A 24,742-nucleotide genomic window follows, 5' to 3' on the forward strand; every position below is an offset into this window, starting at 1 on the left:
TCTTCAAATTCACAGCCCGGCCACATGCGTGTGGGAGAGTGTGAGAGTGCGCGTGTGTGCGGGTGTGTGTGAGTGAGTAAGACACAAAGCAAGAAGCAGAAGACGTTCAACCAGTTTGTCGACATTGAATTCAACATTTCATAATCTATTGTGCCATTTCTTTCTGCTTTTGGTTTTGTACAATCTTCTTCTCATCGCCATCACTGTGCTTTTTTCTCAAGGACACACAAACACTCATGTAAGACCACACACACACACACACATAAACACACATTAGACAAAGGCTGTCCTGTCTGTGACCTGTCTGACCCTTCATCCTGTAAAACCTGTAACAGAAACACATTTGTCAAACTTGGTTGAAGTCATTATCTGTCGACTCGTCCCTCCTCCCTCTCTTCTGTGGAGGTGTGTCATCATTACGTGAGCCGTCTACCCTCGGGCAGAAATCACATTTCAGAAATCCCGAGTTCACGACTTGACAGACGATACTTCTATGTAAGAGACAGGTGGACACAGGAGGGACGGCGAGGAGCAAGTGAGGAAAGAGACAAGGGAAGAAGGGAGGGGAGGCATCACCAGGAAAGACAAGAAGGAGAGGAAGACAGAGAGAGATATCTTGGCACTTTTGGACTCATGAAAGGCGGATGAACGAGATGAAGGGAGGGATGGAGGAACCAGAGCAACTTGTGATGACAAGTCCTCCTCCATAGGACTCACATATATCAGTAACATACGTATAAACACTGAGGATGCATCTAAAAAGCATCAGGTAAGAAATTGAAAGACTTCTTTCACACTTATGTAGAAAATACTCTTGAGTTTGAGAAAAGAACTTGATAATCGACCTAATTCCACAAACATCTGTACGTGGAACTCATATTTCACAAACTGGTCATTTAATCAACTTCACACTGGGCCTGTGTGTTCTTGGTGGTTCTGGGAAGTTCAGTTCAGAGTTTGGTGCAATTTAGAAACTAGATAATACAAATTTAATATACAAGCGCTCTGTAGCAGTTAGTGGGCCTGTGTGTCTTCCCTCTGCGAAAAGAGTTCAACATGTCTTCTTCTGTGTCCTCCGATAAACTCCAGCAGCGGTCGGTTGATCAAACCTAAGTTCATAAATCGCCACCAAACTATATTTATTTCACCATATCGGACTGAGACAGGGACGGACTGAACTGCGATGAATGCTAATCTCCATCATGGCAACAACATCCACTTTATCACTTCCTGTTCGGCACTTTCTCTTCGAAGCAAAGGCTCAACGATTGTTTTGTTGGTTCAGTGTTTTATATCGAATTAAATTCAAATTTGGGTTTGAAGATTGTGTCGTTTGTTTAACAATGAATGAAAGATTAACAGCAGTTCAGAAGATCATTGAAATGTATAAATAAATCACACACGTAAATAATAATAAAGCAGGAATCTTCACTGCAGATAAACCAGGTAGGATGAACACAACGTTTTCTATCTTCACTCTGCAAAATAAACTTTTTATAAAAAGCTCTGGTTACGTTTGAGCACGACTCATAATTCTGAAGAAGCTCCGGAGCATCAACACAGAACAAGAAAACACAACATAACTAACACACAGCTTTAAGTGGGACACGGCTGCAACTTAATATTTCATCTTTTTAACACACATTTAACACATTAAAGGTTGTGCATTTGTTTTTGTAACCACGGTAAGTGCTAAGTGGCTCTGCGGAAGATCAGGAAACACAAAGAAAAATTCAAGAAATGTGTCCGCGGAGTTTTCTTTCACGCTTTTCTTGAACTTCAAAGAAAGTCAGACTGTGGGAACAGAAGTTAAAGCATGACAATGACTGAGTGGTTTCTGTGTCGCCATGAGGCTCCGACAGGCGGGCAGGGTTTCTCCTTCTGAGGTGACACACAGAACACACAATGATCACATGCAAACACACAGCTCTGTCTCCACAGCGGAGTAATTAGGATGTTTGCTGATGTTACTCGACATCTGTGTCTGTTTCAAATCAAGCAAAGACAAAAAACAACCTAATATCTGATTTAAACTTGAATCTGCAGCACTGACTCTGACTTTAATTCTTCCAAACTGTCAAATGAGACTAAATGAGACAGTTGTTGAGTCATTTTATGGGTCAACAGAATCAAATGTGGATAAACTTCCAAAAGGCGTGTGCTGCTGGATCCTCCACTCCCTGCATTGGAATTAAATCATGACGTGTGTAAATGTATACGCAAATATCCCCTTAATTGTTTTAATGACGCATTTACTTTAATTAAGATGAGGTTACGGTAAGAGAACAGGGCTGAAGGAACAGTTTGTTTGTAACAAACAGTTCAATCATAATATTTGCTCAGGCAATTACTGTTACACCTGAAGAGGAAACTAATGCAGCGAGGACACGACACAATCAGCTCAGTTCTTTTTCTGGAGATTATAAAAATAAAGGACCTCTGAGGGCCTTGTCCTGATTTCCTATAAATAGATAGAATGAAATCAACACACAGAGGAAAACGGTCAAAGAGTCGATGTTGTTTTATGTCTTTTCCTTGTTGAATTCCCCTTTTTCCGCATCTAGGTGACGAAGCATTCTGCGTATTGTCTTCTCCTGTATCATATCTAAGTTTTATAGGCGTAAACTGAAGTGTATCAACCACAGAGACACACGCAACAATAACCTGTAACTTATAAAGGTGTGAATTTAGCGAGCTGTAACCCAATCTGCTGAGTCCAGCCCTGCCCTGCAGCTCACCCCCCCGCTGCAGACAAAGCCACAGATAAAACTTGATCGTTTTAGTTCACGAGCTCTTAAAAAGAATTCCTGTGATATCCCAGAGCAGGAACACACACTGTAGGTATCAGCTACACACAACCACGGGAATAGGAACAGGAACACGAGAAGCTGGCACAAACACACACAGACAGACAGAAGCCATTTTGTGGTCAACCTAAATAACGCTGGAAAGGAAATTTGAATATTCGGTGGAAAGAGGAAGAACCTTGTCTCATCTAATGTGAATTTATGTAAAAATGTATTTTTGGTTTTTCAGGAGAATGTATGGCTTTGAAGAACGATGGAGATGGAAACACCTTTTCCTTCTGGTCACCTGGTTTCTGCTGCTGGCAGCTGCTCCACCCAGAGGTAGACTCGTTTAGAGATATTAGTTGTGAATATTTATTTTATACAAAGAAATAGGCATTTAATTCAAATCTATATATCTCTATAAAGCAAGGTGAACTATTTACTGTGGATCGGAGAGTTTATGAGACTATTTCTGCAACGAGAGCAGCCACGTATTAAAATTATACCTTAACAGCTGCATGTCTTTCTCCCTTTTACAGCACATGGCCATTTCCTGGGAGACACCAAGGCGGTACTAAACGGCTGTGAGGACCACTGGACCCTGCAGGACAGGGACGCCATGCCTCTGCTCTACCAGACCACCGTGTGCGTGGACATCCGTGTGCTGGTGCCTGGATCCTGGGTGGCCTTCTCCTACAGCTCGGTGTACGCCCCCCGGCCCGACCTGGGTCTGGAGGGGGACGACGGGGCGCTGTACGTGTGGCTGCTCAGGGTCCGACACCGGTTTCCCTTCCGGTTGTCCCTGATGCGCTGGCACAGGGTGTGTCTCAGGAGGGACATAGGACGCAACTCCTTCCGCCTGGAGGTAATATCTGCTGTGTACAAGTGTGTGTACACAGTGAGTCATTTTTTGCCCAATTTTTTATGAAAGATATGAAGCATCATACTTAGAGTATATATTATACATTTTAACTTAGCTTACGTCCATTTAGCAAGGTCCTTTTCTGGTAGAACTGACAACTAGAGGAGCCAGGTTTCCAGACTAAATCTTGGAACTTTCACTTCATGACTTTCTCGTTCATGACACCAGATCTGTGTGAATGTTCCAGGTCGATTTGCAAACGGTGGCCGAGAGGACCGTGGTCGCTCAGGCCATCCCGGCCTCCGGCTCCTTGCGGCTGGGCTGCCGTCTCAGAGACAGACACTCGGTGGCCCGGCTCGGACGAGTGGAGCTGTACATGTTCCGGATTTGGGACGACCTGGAAAACCATGACCTCTGCGAGGACGGCACCGTGATCGGCTGGGACTCCCGTTACTGGGGTGTCATCAGTCCCAATGCCAGACAGACGGACCAGTACCTTCCATGTGGTGAGAGATACACGCATGAACCTGTCTGGATCTTAAAGACATTTCGATTCTGTGCATGGATAGAATTTGCATTTACCAGAGAATGCAAGGTTGTATTTTCTTTGTCTTTATCATAGAATTCATGAATTCTCTCTGCTTTGTTTAACCGAAGACAAAGCACTGGATGTTCGCATGATGATGTTTAGAAGTTTTCAAGCATGCATCTTATTCTAGCATGATCTCTGGAGGGTGTCCACAGAATAAGACTCCGCACTTTCTCCTGAGTTAGCATTCAGGTGAGGGGTGGAGCAGCCAGCAGAGCCAGGATGTAACCTATTAATTCCGCTGTGGACATCGCGTGTCAAAGGTCATTGAACCTGGAGTCTGACCTTATCACTAAAATCTCTCCTGACGTCTGCTTCTGCGTCTTGTACGTGTATCCTACCACTTTCTCATCCTGAGATATTCGTCTTGTCTTTATTATTTCTCCCATTTTTAACCAGCAGAAAGTCCAGAAGCTCTGACTTCAGGGATAGTCCGGAGGTTCTCTGGAGTTCAGTGCTTGTCTGAAAGCAGCTTTAGAATGTTTTCCAAGCCAGTTCTTTCACATGATGTATCTAAAGAAAAACTGGCATAGATCCATGTAAAATATTATTATAAAAGAACAAACAAAACATGAGAGAGAATAAACATTCCAGTTGTCAAGTTCTCATGAAACCTATGACGACCTATGTGACGGCAGCATTTCAAGAAGAGGCGTGAAATAAAACATTACAATTCTGGGTAAAACATTAAAACTCAATGATTAATGATAGAGTCAAATCTGCAAAGTAATACATGTGCAGACATAATAGTTAGAAATGCGTAGGAAAGTGAAATACTGCTATAGATGAACATACATATGAGGTTTGAACAATACTCTCGGCTCCTCTGTGCTTGTGTCTCCATCTCCAACACTTGTCTGTACAGTAGTTGTGCATGTGTGTGTAGAGCATGTTAGTTGTTGAATATTGCATGTTTCCATGTTTCCTGTAGACCACAGACGGGTGAGAGGTCGTGCTCGCAGAAGTGTTACTAATGACACGTCTTCAGGTGACCTACACACTCGCATGCATGTTGTGTGTATATGCTTGTGTGTCTGTACGTTTGTGATACAGGGAGAGGGCTGTTAAATCGGTTTTGTTGTTTTAATCTCAAGATTGATATACAGATAGAAGAAGATTGTTGAAGCAGCAAATCTTTAATGACATTTGTTGTTTTAAGGAATTACTTCATTTCAACGCATATTGTTACCTCCACCAGGTAAGTGTCCTTTTTTATAATTACATCTCAGATGAAAATATTCAATTCTCATTCTTACTCGACCTGTGTCTTCCTGCTTCCTTTTCCCTGCCGTCAGCAGAAACTACCTCAGGTCCTGTCATATCAACGGCTGCCTCTCTCCTGAGCAGCCAGACGCCCACGACCACAGGTGAGCGATGCAGACGCTGTCAGACTCCTTGTGTCTCTGTGTGAGACGACGAACCATAAAGACTTTAAAACTAATTTAGATCAAGGCAGAAGTTACACATCGTCTAGTGGGAGAGAGCAAAGCCTGTTTTGTCTGACTAAATACTTTTGTTATTCGGTTAATCAAAAAAAAAGGTGTATAACTCTAAGAATAGTTTCAATCCCACTATTTTTGTCCATCGTGGCAATCTGTTCTATTTATACAATATAACAGTAAAATGTCAAAAGTTTTTTCCCATCATTTATGTAAACTATGATAACTTTCTAATGTCAAGGATGCTGAAAAGATACTAATTATACAATCAAGTATAATTTAGTATAAGAATTTCCCCCTAATGGTTTTATGATAGCAAAATAATATCACTTAAGGATAAACAATGGCAGAGATTAAAGATAAAATCAGTTTGTGGTTATTTTTTTATAGTTTTGTGCATCATGTCTTGTATCTCCGGAAACATAATAATGACAATAACTTCAAATAACAAAAAGTTATATTACATAGTGTGTATATATAGTTTATAATGTTGTCTAATTGTTTTCTCGATTCTTTTAGGTTCACCACCATTAAACTGTAACATCAGTGGACTCTGTTCCGATTCAGGTGAGAAATATTAACGCTGTGTCCCATCAGGACGTTTTATTAATACAATCCTATATTTGGGTGCAAACAATTTCTGATCTTTCCGCAGATGCTTATTTTTGGATGTTCCTAAGTGTTGAGGCCGGAAACAGCAGTGAAATCAGAAAAGATGTGACAGATCTGGTGAGAGAGAAATCTTCACTTCATCCTCTTTGTTGTTCTTTCAGTGAACTTTATGTCTCCACCCTGTCGTCTCTTATTAATAACTTTAAAAGCCTCATTGTCACAAACAAGTATTTCAGGCCCAGGATTAGATGGTAAGAGCAGCAGCGTAATCGTGCCATAATAACAGAACATTCCAAGCATGTGAATCACCTGAAATTAGTTTTGAATTGTTCTGGGGAACATTTATAGTTGTGTAACACACGGAAATTAAGAAACATGGAATTTTTAGACTCAAACTGAGTGAGATGAACCAGCATCGTGACCCTTTTTGTACAGAGTTCTGTTTGAAGCTAAAGTCGAGATGATTCCAGTTATCTAGGGCTGTAACTCCTGATTATTGTATGCATATAAGTGTATGTGTGTTTTATTTGCTGTCATCTCAGCATCTGTCTGCCTCTGTCTCTCCATCTCACTCACAGCTGACCCAAGCGTTCGGCTGCAGAGTAAATGCACCACAGATTTTCTGTGAGGGTGGAACAAATGTTCAGGTCAGTGTGTCACAGCAACAGGAAACATCATTGCACTTTTCAGAATAAAACTTCCCCCAGAAGACACAGACACATGCAACTCTTCTCTCTCTCTCTTCTCAGGTAGTCGAGGTTTCCTGTGGTGAACAAAGGTACATGAAGTAAATCATGTCACACGGTATTTTTGCTGTATACATGTATTTGAGATTTCTTTTTCTGACTTGAACCTTTTATTTCCAGAAATACGACCTGCGGCGTGCTGCTGAAGCTCATCCACGCCGTCTCAGCGTGTGATCTGCAGCTCGCCGGAGCGCCTGCACTGCAGCAAGCGGGAAGTGAGAAGGCACGAGCGAGTATCATGGGAGAGGTGGAGAGAGTCGGTGAGAACTCATCAATCAGTCGTTGTTTATTCCCAATCCGTCACAACACAAGTCCCAATCATTCCAGTTCAGTTTCAGCTTGTTAACAGCAGGTCAGAAAAAAAAGACATTAAGCCGGAATTAAAAATGAATAAACTATCAAAATATGAAAAGTTTCACATATGGTCACGATAGTGTGAACACAAACACACCTGTACTTACAAAGTGAGAACACACCTCACACGCAAATGCACATTAACATTCTGTGTATGCAAAACACCAACAGGAATGCAGACACTTGAATAAGGCAGAGAAACACATTCAAGTCAAGGCAGTTTGTGTGTGTGTGTGTGTGTGTGTTCCTTTACTTTTATCTTTGTGAGGACCATTTTAAGCTTAGTACAAACATTTGAGTGTATACTTGTTTTTGCTGCCTCTTTAGGACCATCAAATAAACACCAGTGGACCTGGGTTAGGTTTGGGGTCAGATGTGATGTGTGTGTGTGTGCAGAAGTTTAAACTTCCACACAAAAAACAAGACTTTACCTAAATATCCTCTCTCAAAATTCTCAAAAAAGTCCCTATGAAGACAAAAGTAAAAGAACACACAAACACAAAGACACACTCTTGATGCTCCTGATGATTTTGTCACCGTCAGGTCGAAATCTGTGTGAGAACCTGACGTCCCCTAGTGACAGCTTTGTGCGGTGCACCTTCACGTCCCCCCTGGATGACGTCTGCCAGTCCGACACACAATCCACGTTTAAATGGTGAAGATCACATTTGTTTTCCCTGTACTCACTGTAAGCCTGTGTGTTTGTGGTTGTGTTTGCATGACACACTTATCATCTTCCACATCTGTTAGCTCCCCCCTGCAGCTCAGCTACAGCGACGCAGACCTACAACCTACAACACACTCCTGCAGCCGTGAGTATCTCCACCACCACAAACTGTTCACCAGTGGTGTATAAAGTACTTGAAAGCCATACTTGGGTAAAAGTACAGATATCTTACCTGAAAGTGACTCCGGTAAAAGTAGAAGTCACCCGTCAGAAAATGACTTGAGTAAAAGTCTTAGAGTAGCTCATATTAAAAGTACTTAAGTATCAAAAGTATCTGGTGTTGAAATGTACTTAAGTATCAAAAGTAAAAGTACAAGTACCAAAATTAAAAATGCAAAGTACTTTTTATAGAAGGCCTGTACAGACACAAAACAACCCAAAATGTTTCTCCTCAAGATTTATCTCAACTGAGTGAAAAATTATAACAACAATATGAATATAATGTATTATTTTACAAATTGAACCCTAGATGAGAGAGAGAGATAGAGGGAGAGAGAGAGAGAGAGAGAGAGGTGCGCCGTGCGTAGTAACGAGCCAGTTTGAGAATGTAAGAAGTAGAAAGTACACATATTTTTGTTCAAATGTAACGAGTAAAAGTAAAAAGTCGTCAGGAAAATAAATACTCAAGTAAAGTACAGTTATGTGAAAAATCTACTTAAGTACACTAACAAAGTATTTCTACTTCGTTACTTCCCACCACTGCTATTCACCTGAATTCACTGCTTCTCCCGCTGCTGAATCCATGTTTCTGTGTCTCAGGGCAAACGTCTCACTTCTGTGACTGCTCCGCATTCTGCAACTCTTCAAGTAAGAAAACCACCAGGATAATCTCTGTCTGCATATGTTTGCTCTGTTAAAGTATAAAATACATATTCAGCAAATGTGTGATTATAAGAATGCAACGCCCAACCCACCTCTTAGGTGTACATTTTCTTTTTCAGGCCAGTTTTTCGCCACAAGAGTTTATATCAACACACCCTCTGTTGATATTCAAACTCTTCTACAAATGTTGGTATGTACATCACAATATGATTGAACTTCCTTTTGTCAACATTCTACATATGTACTAAGTGTCTACGTTTCATCTGACAGCTGTTAACACCTGCTGCGGATTATCCAGAGATTTCTAATCATTACAGGGTAAAAATACTGCAGATAAGATTTATACATATTTCAATATGTGAAAGCTGTCCATCATGTTCACCCAAACCTTTTCTTTATTCTAGCGCACTCAACTGGAATGTCAGGGGACCACGCAGAGGTAGACATCTTATGAAGTGCACTTTAAAAAATGCAGAAACAAATGTTGCTGATATTCCTTTAAATATTCATTAATATTCCTGGACTCTCGTATATTTCAGTTGATACACTGGTGAAGAAACATAAGAGCATAAAAGATGGAATATAAATGAACATACTGTGGGGGTTGCAATACTGATCATAATGTGTTTGACAAGCGGACCAGTCACATCTTCTCCAAATAACACAACCGACTACACTGTAACTACAACAGATGCAGTTACACCTTCTCCAAGGAACACAACAGTTAGCAACATAACAACAACCAGACCAGTTACATCTCTTCCACATAACACAACAAACTACACTGAAACTTGAACTTCCCCCAGAAGACACAGACACATGCTACTCTTCTCTAATGTGTTTGACAATAATTAATAAAGTGATTAATAAGATTTCTGACCACTGCTCAATAGCTTAACCAGCTGCATGCTGATACTGGAGATGTCTGGATCTGTCGACGGCTGCTCCCTGAGTAAAGTTGTGCAACGAATCATCGACAGCAACAGCAGCATAGCAAATGACAAGCCGCTCACACGCATGGGTCAGTCTGTATGATTTCTGTTTTTGTCACATTGATCCAATTATGAATTCTCCGTTGTAAAGGAAATGTCTCTCCTCAGTGTTGTGTGGTTCTCCTGGTTCCACTGTCCTGACTCTGTTGGCGTCCAACCTGACCTGGGTTTCCAGTGACCAGCCCAACTCCGCCGTCTGCCAACCGAACTCCACTCTGGTTCAATGGTAACATTATACAGCATTTATATCCAAAACCCCTTCGATCCAGATATAAGCCAAGAAAATAATTGCTTTGTATCTTTAAAATTCAACATCAATGTATCAACCAAGAATTTTGTTAATTTACCAAGTTAGTTTTTCATGTAGCTTGTGAGAAAAATGGTCTTAATTGGTTCAGTTCCCAGCTTGTAAGCAAATATTGTTACCTTTGGACAGTGGCTGGCTTTTTCCCCATTTCCAAAATGTATGCTAACCTATGCTATGCTAAGGGTAGTAGCAGTTAGCATCCCAAAATGTTTAACTGTTCCTTTAAAAACATTTTCGTGAAGGAGGTTCTGAAATTTTGGCTAAAACTTCGTCTAACTTTTCCTTTTTGCTACTTGCCGTGATATCGAGCAGATGAACCAACTAAAGAATAAACATGATGGTCAAACAAAGCATTTTACTTCATGTGAAGTTCTGAATATTGCATATTTTACTTTTTGCCTGTTCTCTCACAGTGAGGTGAAGGAGACACTCGCTGTTCGTCTGACTGACAGTTGTCCTCCGGAACCGTCCACAACCACGCACGGCATTTCCCCGACAACAACCGGCACTCCTGAATCCTCAACACCGTCCATCACCAACAACAACCAACAAACTAACGCGACAACCGACTTCACCACAGCAGCGCAACAGACAAATGCAACACAAGGAATAGCTCAGCCTGACACGACAACTTCACCCACAACAAGTAACGGCGCACAATCCTCAACAGCGCAACTTGTACTTCAAACAACACTTCAGAGTACAAGGGAACAGTACAATGGAAGTACAGTGATTCAAAACACAACCACAACACAACAAACCACAACAGAATCAGTAACTCCTGTCAACTCAACACAAACCAGCTCCGCAGCGTCTGCAAACCACTCAACTACTCTGGCTCAGTCAACAACATTTAACACGACTACACTGTCTCCCACTCACACACCACTGCACAATGTAACCACAGAAGGTGCAATTACACCTTCTCCAAGTAACACAACTGTTAACAACATAACAACAACCGGACCAGTTATATCTATTCCAAATAACACAACCAACTACACTGTGACTACAACAGATATGACTTTACCTTCTCCAAGTAACACAACAGTTAGCAACATAACAACAACTGGACCAATTACACCTTATCCAACTAACACAGCAGACTACACTGTGACTACAACAGATACCGTTACACCTTCTCCAAGTGACACAACAGTTGACAACATAACAACAACCAGACCAGTTACATATCCTACAAATAACACAACAAACTACACTGTAACTGCAACAGATACAACTATACCTTCTGCAATAAACACAACAGTTAGCAACATAACAACAACTGGTACAATTACAACTTATCCAACTAACACAACAAACACTGTAAGTACAACAGATTCAGTTACACCTTCTCCAAGTAATACAACAGTTAACGACACAACAACAACCGGACCAGTTACATCTATTCCAAATAACACAACCAACTTCACTGTAACTACTACAGATGCAGTTACACCTTCTCCAAGTAACACAACAGTTAACAAAATCTCAACAACCGGACATGTTACATCTATTCCAAATAACACAACCAACTTCACTGTAACTACCACAGTTGCAACTGTACCTTCTCCAAGTAACACAACAGTTAGCAAAACAACAACAACCACACCAGTTACATCTATTCCAAATAACACAACCAACTTCACTGTAACTACTACAGATGCAGTTACACTTTCTCCAAGTAACACAACAGTTAACATAACAACAACCAGACCAGTTACATATATTCCAAATAACACAACAAACTACACTGTAACTGCAACAGATACAACTATACCCTCTCCAAGTAACACAACAGTTAACAACCTAACAACAACCGCACCAGTTACAATTTCTCCTAACACTAAAAACAACACTGTAACTGCAACAGATGCAATTACACCTTCTCCAAGTTCCACAACAGTTAAAAAAATCACAACAATCGGACAAGTTACATCTATTCCAATTAACACAACCAACTACACTGTAACTACTACAGATGCAGTTACACCTTCTCCAAGTATCACAACAGCCGGACATGTTACATCTATTCCAAATAACACAACAAACTTCACTGTAACTACCACAGATGCAATTTCACCTTCTCCAAGTAACACAACAGTTATCAACACAACAACAACAAGACCAGTTACATCTCTTCCAAATAACACAACAAACTACACTGTAACTACCACAGATGCAATTTCAACTTCTCTGATTAACACAACAGTTAACAACATAACAACAAGCAGACCAGTCACATCTATTCCAAATAACACAACCGACTACACTGTAACTACAACAGATGCAGTTACACCTTCTCCAAGTAACACAACAGTTAACAACATAACAACAACCGGACATGTTACATCTATTCCAAATAACACAACCAACTACACTGTAACTGCAACAGATACAACTACACCCTCTTCAAGTAACACAACAGTTAACAACCCAACAACAACAACCAGACCAGTTACGATTTCTCCAAACACTACAAACAACACTGTAACTACTACAGATGCAGTTACACATTCTCCAAGTAACACAACAGTTAGCAACACAACAACTGGACCAATTACACCTTATCCAACGAACACATCATACCTCACTGTAACTACAACAGATAACGTTACACCTTCTCCAAGTAACACAACAGTTGACAACATAACAACAACCAGACCAGTTACACATTCTCAAAATAACACAACCAACTACACTGTAACTGCAACAGATACAACTACACCCTCTTCAAGTAACACAACAGTTAACAACCCAACAACAACAACCAGACCAGCTACGATTTCTCCAAACACTACAAACAACACTGTAACTACTACAGATGCAGATACACATTCTCCAAGTAACACAACAGTTAGCAACACAACAACAACAAGACCAGTTACATCTCTTCCAAATAACACAACAAACTACACTGTAACTACCACAGATGCAATTTCAACTTCTCCGATTAACACAACAGTTAACAACATAACAACAAGCGGACCAGTCACATCTATTCCAAATAACACAACCGACTACACTGTCACTTCAACAGATGCAGTTACACCTTCTCCAAGTAGCACAACAGTTAACAACATAACAACAACCGGACCACTTACGATTTCTCCAAACAACACTGTAACTGCAACTGATACAACTATACCTCCTCCACATAACACAACAGTTAACGACATAACAACAACCAGACTAGTTACATCTATTCCAAATAACACAACTAACTACACTGTAACTACCACATATGCAATTTCACCTACTCCAAGTAACACAACAGTTAACAACATAACAACAACCGGACTAGCTACATCTATTCCAAATAACACAGCCAACTACCCTGTAACTACAAAAGATGCAGTAACACCTTCTCCAAGTAACACAACAGTTAACAACATAACAACAAGCGGACCAGTCACATCTATTCCAAATAACACAACCGACTACACTGTAACTGCAACATATGCCGTTATACCTTCTCCAAGTAACACAACATCTAACAACATAACAACAACCAGACCAGTTACATCTATTCCAAATAACACAACAAACTACACTGACACTTCAACAGATGCAGTTACACCTTCTCCAAGTAGCACAACAGTTAACAACATAACAACAACCGGACCACTTACGATTTCTCCAAGTAACACAACAGTTAACATAACAACAACCGGACCACTTACGATTTCTCCAAACAACACTGTAACTGCAACTGATACAACTATACCTCCTCCACGTAACACAACAGTTAACGACATAACAACAACCGGACCAGTTACATCTCTTCCAAATAACACATCCAACTACACTGTAACTACCACATATGCAATTTCCCCTACTCCAAGTAACACAACAGTTAACAACATTACAACAACCGGACCAGTTACATCAATTACAAATAACACAGCCAACAACACTGTAACTACAAAAGATGCAGTTACACCTTCTCCGAGTAACACAACAGTTAACAACATAACAACAACCGGACATGTTACATCTATTCCAAATAACACAACCAACTACACTGTAACTGCAACTGATACGACTTTACCTTCTCCAAGTAACACAACAGTTAGCAACATAACAACTGGACCAATTACACCTTATCCAACGAACACATCATACCTCACTGTAGCTACAACAGATAACGTTACACCTACTCCGAGTAACACAACAGTTAACAACATAACAACAACCGGACCAGTTACATCTCTTCCAAATAACACAACAAACTACACTGTAACTGCAACAGATACAACTATACCCTCTTCAAGTAACACAACAGTTAACAACCCAACAACAACAACCAGACCAGTTACGATTTCTCCAAACACTACAAACAACACTGTAACTACTACAGATGCAGTTACACCTTCTCCAAGTAACACAACAGTTAGCAACACAACAACAACAACAAGACCAGTTACATCTCTTCCAAATAACACAACAAACTACACTGTAACTACAACAGATGCAATTTCAACTTCTCAAAGTAACACAACAGTTAACAACCTAACAACAACCGGACCAGTTACGATTTCTCCAAACAACACTGTAACTGCAACTGATACAACTATACCTCCTCCACATAACACAACAGTTAACGACATAACAACAACCGGACTAGTTACATCTATTCCAAATAACACAACCAACTACACTGTAACTGCAACAGATACGACTTTACCTTCTCCAAGTAAAACAACAGATAGCAACAAAGCAACTGGACCAATTACACCTTATCCAACGAACACATCATACTACACTGTAGCTACAACAGATAAGGTTACACCTTCTCCAAGTAACACAACAGTTAACAACATAACAACACCCGGACAAGGTAACATTTTTCCATACACTACAAACAACACTGTAACTGCAACATATGCCGTTATAGCTTCTCCAAGTAACACAACATCTAACAACATAACAACAACCAGACCAGTTACATCTATTCCAAATAACACAACAAACTACACTGTAACTGCAACAGATACAACTATACCCTCTTCAAGTAACACAAAAGTTAACAACCTAACAACAACAACCAGACCAGTTACAATTTCTCCAAACACTACAAACAACACTGTAACTACTACAGATGCAGTTACACCTTCTCCAAGTAACACAACAGTTAGCAACACAACAACAAGACCAGTTACATCTCTTCCAAATAACACAACAAACTACACTGTAAATACCACAGATGCAATTTCAACTTCTCCGATTAACACAACAGTTAACGACATAACAACAAGCAGACCAGTCACATCTATTCCAAATAACACAACCAACTACACTGTAACTACAACAAATGCAGTTACACCTTCTCTAAGTAACACAACACTTAACAACATAACAACAACCAGACCAGTTACACCTCTTTCAAATAACACAACAAACTACACTTTAACTTCAACAGATGCAGTTACACCTTTTCCAAGTTACACAACAGTTAACAACATAACAACAACCAGACCAGTGACATATATTCCAAATAACACAACAAACAACAGTGTAACTGCAACAAATACAACTATACCTCCTCCACATAACACAACAGTTAACAACATTACAACAACCGGACTAGTTACATCTCTTCCAAATAACACAGCCAACTACAATGTAACTACAAAAGATGCAGTTACAACTTCTCCAAGTAACACAACAGTTAACAACATAACAACAACCAGACCAGTTATATATCCTCCAAATAACACAACACACTACACTATCACTAAAACAGATACAGTTACACCTTCTCCAAGTAACACAACAGTGAAAAACATTACAACAACCAGACCAGTTACATCTATTCCAAATAACACAACAAACAACACTGTAACTGCAACAGATACAACTATACCCTCTCCAAGTAACACAACAGTTAACGACATAACAACAACCAGACCAGTTACATCTCTTCCAAATAACACAACAAACTACACTGTAAGTACAACAGATAAAACTACAACTTCTCCAAGTAACACAACAGTTAACAATATTACAACAACCGTACCAGTCACATCTATTCCAAATAACACAACCAACTACAATGTTACTGCAACAGATGCAGTTACACCTTCTTCAAGTAACACAACAGTTAACAACACAACAACAACCGGACCCGTTACATCTTTTCAAAATAACACAACAAACTACACTGTAACTGCAACAGATACAACTATACCCTCTCCAAGTAACACAACAGTTAACAACATAACAACAACCGGACCACTTACAATTTCTCCAAACAACACTACAAACAACACTGTAACTGCAACTGATACAACTTCCCCTTCTCCCCATAACACAACAGTTAACGACGTAAGAACAACCGGACCAATTACATCTATTCCAAATAACACAACCAACTACACTGTAACTACAACAAATGCAGTTACACCTTCTCAAAATAACACAACAGTTAACAACATAACAACAACCAGACCAGTTACACCTCTTTCAAATAACACAACAAACTACACTTTAACTACAACTGATACAACTATACCTTCTCCAAGTAACACAACAGACAGCAACATAACAACAACTAGACCAGTTACATATCCTCCAAATAACGCAACAAACTACAATGTAACTACAACAGATGCAGTTACGAATTCTCCAAAAAACACAACAGTTAACAACATAACAACCAGACCACTTACATCTTTTCCAAATAACACATCAAACTACACTGTAACTACAACAGATACAACTACAACTTCTTCAAGTAACACAACAGTTAACAACATAACAACAGCCAGACCACTTACGATTTCTCCAAACAACACTACAAACTACACTGTAACTGCAACAGATACAACTACAAATTCTCCAAGTAACACAACAGTTAACAACATAACAACAACCAGACCAGTTACATCTCTTATATTTAACACAACAAACTACACTGTAACTACAACAGATGCAGTTACACCTTCTCCAAGTAACACAACAGTTAACAACATAACAACAACCGGACATGTTACACCTTCTCCAAGTAACACAACAGTTAGCAACACAACAGAGATAAGACCAATTACGTCTTCCCTAAATAACAAAACAAACTACAATGTAACTACAGCGGATACAACTACACCTTCTCCCAGTAACACAACAGCTTACAACATAACAACAGTCAGACCAGTTACAGATTCTGACCATCATACTACAGAGTACAATGTAACTTCACCCAGCAATAACACAACAGCCTCTTACAACTACACAACAAATAACCCAACAACTTCTATCAATCAGACTACAGAGTACAATCTAACCACACCCAACAAAAATCACACAACAGCTTCTAACATCTACACAACAAATAACCCAACAGCTTCTATAAATCAGACGACAGAGAACAATCTAACTACACCCACCAACAATCACACAACAGCCTCTAACAACTACACAACAGCCTCTAACAACTACACAACCGAGTATAACATAACTACAGCAGCCCACAATTACACAACAGGACACAATGTAACTACAGCTGAGAACTGGAATGTAAACAATGGCACAACCACAACAAGCTATACTACAATCCGAACAACAGAGTACAATGTAACTACAGCAGCCAACAATTACACAACAGAGTACAATGTAACTGCAGCCATCCATAATTACACAACTGCCTCTACCATCCACACAGCAAATAACCCAACAGCTTCTAACAATCACACTACAGAGTACAATGTAACTACACCCACCAATAATTACACAACACATAAAACAACAGACTTCAATGTGACTACAGCCTCCAACAATTACACAACCATTTACAGTGTAACTACAGTCACCAACAATTACACAGCAAGTAACACACCAGAGTATAATGCAACTACAGCAGCCAACAATGACAAAATAGGATCCAATGTAACTACAGCTGGGAACAGGAGTTTAAATAATGGCACAATCACAACAAGCAATACAACAATACACACAACAGTGTACAATCTAACAACAGCAGCCAACAATTACACAACAGAATACAGTGTAACTACTGCAGCCAACAATAACAAAACAGCATCTAAGAATTACACAACAATTTACACCACGGCCTCTTCGAATTACACAACAGAGTACAATGTAACTGCAGCCACCCACAATTACACAACAGCCTCCAACAATCACACAACAGCCTCTAATAATTACACAGCAGAGTATAATGTAACTACTGTCTCGAACAACTATACAGCAATAGAGAATATTACAACTACTACTGTTTCTTCGAATGTAACAGTTGCACTCATCACAGAAACACCACAGAACACAACTGTGACTCACACGACTTCTCAAGTTAGTACAACTCTAAACAATGCAACAACGACAACAAACTTGACTGTGAACAACACAACTCCTATTGTGAACAACATCATGACAACCACAGCATCTCCGCTGAACAACCAAACCACAAATCACACCACATCAAGTGTGACCCACAGCATCACATCATCTGCAAATAATTACACCAACTCCACGACAACTGCCAACAGCATTGATCCCACTGTCACCAACAACGTTTCTACGGCAACAAGCTACAACCAGAACTCAACTACAAGCAGTTTAACCACTGCTCTCAACCAAACCACAAAAAGTCCAACTACAACAACAACAACTCATTCTACAACTACTACTACTGCTACAACTACCAATGCTACTTCTACTACACCTGTCCCACTTCCGGCCCCGCTTAACACCTCAACTGTTTTGGTTCCCTCAACAACAACCACAACAACTCTCCCAACTACCGTCGTCATCAGCACAACTGAAGCACCGACTGGTAGGTTGAAGCTATCACTTTGCCAAAATTGTTTTTGTATAGTTTGAGGGACACATGAAGACCTTACTTTGAATATGTTTGTGGTTTTGTAGTAATGGAGAAAGTAAATTATTTTACCGAGTGTTTTCTTATCCAAGGTTCGGCTACAAATTCCACAGCTGGACCAGGGACAACGATGAGCCAAGAGGCCAAAGAGGAGCTGGCGAACAGGATACTGGAACAAACTCAGGATGCGTCGCAGCTCGACTCCTCTCAGGTGAAGCTAGTGATATGCTTACGTACGCATTACAGGGTTTAAAAGTGAGCGGAGCTGGTAAAGTCTAGCGCTGTGTACGTTGTGTTATGATGAAAAGGCCCGGGAGTTCATGGAGTTCACGAGCCAAATAACAAAATCCTCCAGTCGATTGTGTTCATGAGTTTAGCCCCTAAACAAATTGAATGACAAAGCAAAGTAAACTTCTTAACCTAATAGCACAGTGGCTAAAATTTGGAAATGTATTGTTATTATTATTTTACCACATTAATCATTTCATCTCACAAACTCAATACAAGTATAATTGTGTGAAAAACATTTGCAGAAAAGCTCTGTAGTAGCGGAAAGAGAATAGTTGTGAAATAAAAGACTGAGCAATAATAAGGATTAAATAATATATTATATGATAAATATACAGACTAGAATAAAATAAAATGTGTATTATAAAATACACAATTATAGAATAGGAAATGTTCAGTACAAAGACATCAACAGGAATCATACATTTGTAAATGTTATAGCAGTAATTGCTGAATAAAGTTAATGTCGCTGTCTTTTGTGTGGTGACTTTGTGGAGTTGGAGTTAATCAGGTTGGATGTTGCAGGTGGACACGGTAGCGGACCAGCTGGAGAGGCTGCTGGACGGCCCGTCTGTCTCTAGGTCTGTGGGACAAAAAGTCGTCAACATCGTCAGCAACTTGATGGAGGGCGACGCTGGGGCCCTCTCCGGGTCGGCTAATAGGTAAAAACCACAATAAACCCTCACTGACATTCACCGTTACATGAACGCGAGATCTCTATTAAATGTCTCGTGTCGACAGGCTGATTCGAGTCGTGGACACCGTGGGTCTGAAGCTGGCCGTCAGCGGCGACCGAGGGATCCTCTCGGCACAGTCACTGGTTCTGGCCGTCAGGACGGTGGATGGAACCAACTTCCCGACAACATCTGTTGACATCTTCAACACGGATAATGTCCAGGTAGCAAACGTTAAGGATTATCCTCCAGAGCAAACACAGGACAAGAAATATAACTACACAAAACAGTTCAAATCATATAATCTTTAGTACAAATGTACCTATAGACATCATAGATATCATCTTGATTATGTGAGTCTAATTCAGAATCTCTCACTTGGTTTCATCAAAGTTTAAAACCAGAACTATGATAAACACCTGCAACACCAAATAACTTGGGTCTAATATAATATAAATTGTCAATACATGTAATACATCTTGCTACATCTAATCCTATCTACATTACCATATATTTATTTGAATGTTTACTTATGTATGACTTTTTAACTGATGTTTCCTTGCAATCCTCTTTAAGTCCTGCAGATGTCGCCATTGTGAGCCTAGTACATTCTTTAGTACCTTACATCATCTTACTATCGGAGTAATCCTTTGTTAACCCTTTGTTTTTATTCCAGCTTCGTGGTCTCGGAAGGACCAGGTCCAAGAGGTCGGCTTCTGCTCTGGGCTCAGTGTTCCTGCCCTCCACCCTGACTGCAGGTCTCAGTCCTGAGCAGCAACAACAGGCCAGCAGGGTCCAATTCACCTTCTACACCAAAAACACCTTTTTCCAGGTACTTCACCAACTCCACATCCAGATCTGTCATCAGTCAGTTATTTTTTGGTGTAAAGGACTTACAAACTGCTTTTTTTAGTTCCTCAATTTATTTCTAGGATGCAATAAAACTAACATTTGATATCAGAGCAATTATTATACTCAAATATAAAGAAAACTGAATATTCTTTGAACTGATTCCATGCCTCTCGTTCTTCTGCAGGACCCATCATTAGAAAACACAACCGTCGTCAGTCCAGTTCTGGCCTCCAGTGTGGCCAACTTGTCAATAAGCAACTTGAGTGAGGACATTCAGTTCACCATCCAAAACACAAACCCTGCAACCGTGAGTGGTTTAATTTTCACGAGCGCATTTATTCAACAGGATCACACGAAACAAATAAACTTTTCAAAATAAAAGGTTAATTGTTAATTGGCAGCTGAAGGAGACGATTCAAACTTTCTTCTTTGGTTCACAGGGAAACTTTACGGCTTCCTGTGTATTTTGGGACTTCACTCAGAATGGTGGGTACTGGACATTTAAGCCTCTCGCAGTTGGTTGAATTACCTCACGTGTGAATATTCCTGTTTATGTGTGTTTTTTGGTTTCAGCTGGTGATGGAGGCTGGAGCTCTGACGGCTGCTTTGTGGTCAACGCCACGTCGGAAAAAACAATTTGCAGCTGCAATCATCTGACGTCATTTGCAATACTCCTGGTCAGCGTTTAATGCTTGAGATATTCTGACGATAATATCAATTTAGCTATTTACAAATCAGAATTGCTATTTAACTAACATTTTAAAGTGGGAAACTGCCTACATTTGTACAACATGTGTTCACTGTTTGTATATTTGTGTCTCTGTCCCGTCCTCCATGCAGGATTTGTCCAGAGAAGGAATAATCGATCGTGAGCACGCACAAATCCTAACTTTCATCACCTACATCGGCTGTGGAGTCTCTGCTATTTTCCTTGCCGTCACTTTACTGACGTACCTTTCATTTGAGTAAGAATCCGTCTCTTTACAAAGCCAAGACCATTTCAATCTGAGCTTCGTCAGAGACACTTCATGGTGTCTGTTCCTTGTGTTTTCCTAATAAACTCCGTCTTTGCAGCAAACTGATGCGAGACATTCCGGCCAAGATCCTGGTGCAGCTCTCCTTTTCCCTGCTCTTCCTCAACCTGGTGTTCTTATTGGACGGCTGGCTGGCGCTCTACCCGGCGGTCGGGCTGTGTATCAGCACCGCCTTCTTCCTGCACTACTTCCTGCTGACCACGTTTACCTGGGCCGGGCTGGAGGCGCTGCACATGTACCTGAGCATCGTCCGGGTGTTCACGCCTTACCTGAGCAAATACATGCTCAAGTTCTCCCTGATAGGCTGGGGTACGTCCTGCACTTTAAACCTCACCAACAACATGTTATGTTGTGTTTAAAATGTGTTTTTTAAGCATAATTCTTCTGTAAATATTTGATATTGCAGGTGTTCCTCTCATCGTGGTGATCATCATAATCGCAGTAGATAAAGACAACTACGGTTTGGTGACGTATGGAAAATACACAGATGGCACTTCAGACGACTTGTAAGTTACATTTAAATCTTTATTACCTTTATGTAAATGCAGGTTAATGCTGTATTGAATTGGCATGAGATGTTCAAAGGTCCAAGAGAAAAAACAAAACAGATCATATGAGAATATTTCTATTGTTCCTGTCATTGTTGTATTTGACCACTAGAGGGTGAGAGAGAACACTCTTTTCTTAACTGTGCTCTGTCTGTGGTGCTGAAACATTTAAATCTGTATTTGTCTCTAACTTTCTTTCATGAAAATATAAATGGATTTATGGCCAGAATTCATTATCATAAATGTATCAGGCCAAATATCAAAAGTAAATCTCCAAAGGACCTGAGAGATTAACAAGTTCAGATGGATTTCTGGCATAAATGCAATCAAGCAAGTTTTTAAAGTTACATTCATGCTTCACCAATGATAAAAAAATCTAAATTTCCTTCTTTAACACATAAAAATACATTTATCACCAGCAAATTAAATGTCTATCTGAAGCTGCAACCTCTTCAAAATTCCCTATGAACTTTACCAGACACTCAAATTATTCCCTTTCCATTATAAACACACAGAAAACTGTCGCTAATATTTAGAAAAACAACCTTTTTGCTTCCGTCTGAACTTTAATAAGGTTAAATGATGTTCCAGCTGTGTGTATCTGTGTATCTGTGTGTCCTCCTGACCCTTCCTGCTTGTGTCCGTCTGTAGCTGTTGGCTGCGTAACGACATCGCCTTCTACGTGGGCGTGGTGGCGTACTTCCTGGCGATCTTCGCCGTGTGCCTAGTGGTCTTCATCGTCGTCATGATCCAACTGACTCGGATCAAGAAGCAGAACCCTCAGAACCAGGCTCCGAACCGAGGCGTGATGACGGACGTGCGCAGCGTCAGCGGCCTCATCATCCTGCTCGGCCTCACCTGGGGCTTCGCTCTGTTCGCCTGGGGGCCGCTCTACCTGCCCTTCGTTTACCTCTTCACCATCTTCAACTCTCTGCAGGGTGAGATCGGAAAATTAACTCCTTATCAAAATGAAAAGTCGATCCATGTTACCAATATCTTGAAAATGTTTTTTTTTTACTTGTTCTCTGCAGGTTTCTTTGTCTTTGTTTTCCACTGTGCTATCAAGGAGAACGTCAGGAGGCAGTGGCGGACTTACCTCTGCTGCGGGAGGCTGCGATTGGCCGAGAACTCTGGTGAGGAACCAAATATTTTCTTATTCCTCTCACACGTTAGATCAGCTTGTATAACTTTAGAACTTATATAATAATCCTTTGCTTCCTATCAAACTATTTGGATGGATTCTTGATAACGTGGCTCCGTATGACTTAAAAAGTGAAAAATGGTGGAATCTTCACGCGGGATATTTGAGTTTCCTTTTGTATTTTGTCTCTGTAAAATGAAAAAATATGCTTTGTACTGAAGAAACTAACTTAAGCTTGGTTTCATTTTAGAAAATAGAAGTCTTTTGAACAGTTTAAGTAACCAACGACCAGAAGATGTTAGCAGGTGTTAGAAGCCACCAGCGGATGTCAGGGACATATCTCCAGTTGTGCACCATCAGGTGTTTTGGCCTTGTGATCATCCATACTCGTCACTAATCATCATGATCAACCTTTCTGCAGATTGGAGTCGTACGGCCACTCAGAACCACAGGAACCTGTCGATGGCCACGGCCTTCACCTCAGCTCCAGACCTTTCCTCTCAAAGGTCCTCTGTCGTCAGTGATATCACCAATAGCAGTGGTAGGTTTAAATCTGTCTCTCGTGCACAAGCTTACATAGATTCAAAAATATGATTCATCTGTAATTGTGTCCCCCCCCTCCACTCCTCCCTCTCTAGGGTCTGTTTTTGTAGACAGCGGAATATCGGACGGCACCAACAGCGACGTCGTCTTCAACGATCTCCACAGACGAAACACGTTTTCACAGGGCGTGGTCTGAGGGCTGGGTCGAGGTCGAGGTTGGGGGGGGGAGGAACTTATCAGTGTTACATGAGATGAAGGATTGAAGTTGTAATCACGGGTCGAAGGCGTCAGAGCAGAAGTGAGACTGAAGTTCCTGGAGTGGAAAATTGTTACTTGACATCATTTGTATATTGACGGTGGAAAACAGAAAAGATGAAAGAGGCTCGTTAACAGCGGTAAATGTACAGAAGGAGTATTTGTGACTGAAAATCTGAATTTTTTCTGTGTCTGTAGAGTTATTACTGCAAACATTGATTCTATTACATTATATTCAGACTGTTTTGATTGTTATGAGGGTAGTTCGCTCTCTTTCAGTAGATTTTTATACCTTTTGGAACATTAATGGAGAGAAATGAAGATATCTCCAT

The 24,742-nt window shown here is 40.4% G+C and overlaps 1 protein-coding gene across 1 annotated transcript; it reads left to right on the plus strand.

Moving 5' to 3' along the window:
- The first annotated feature begins 9,861 nt into the window (after positions 1 to 9,861).
- adgrg2a (adhesion G protein-coupled receptor G2a) lies at positions 9,862 to 24,351 on the plus strand. Its single transcript, XM_061094263.1, has 17 exons — positions 9,862 to 9,961; positions 10,041 to 10,158; positions 10,653 to 10,885; positions 19,168 to 19,286; positions 19,889 to 20,025; positions 20,105 to 20,261; positions 20,714 to 20,869; positions 21,074 to 21,196; positions 21,330 to 21,375; positions 21,463 to 21,566; positions 21,730 to 21,854; positions 21,964 to 22,232; positions 22,330 to 22,429; positions 23,123 to 23,409; positions 23,503 to 23,604; positions 24,034 to 24,153; positions 24,251 to 24,351. Exons 1-17 carry the CDS (start codon positions 9,862 to 9,864, stop codon positions 24,349 to 24,351), a joined length of 2,397 nt encoding a protein of 798 aa, XP_060950246.1.
- Positions 24,352 to 24,742: the final 391 nt, after the last annotated feature.

The sequence above is a fragment of the Limanda limanda genome, chromosome 20, assembly GCF_963576545.1.
Source record: "Limanda limanda chromosome 20, fLimLim1.1, whole genome shotgun sequence".
NCBI lineage: Eukaryota > Metazoa > Chordata > Actinopteri > Pleuronectiformes > Pleuronectidae > Limanda > Limanda limanda.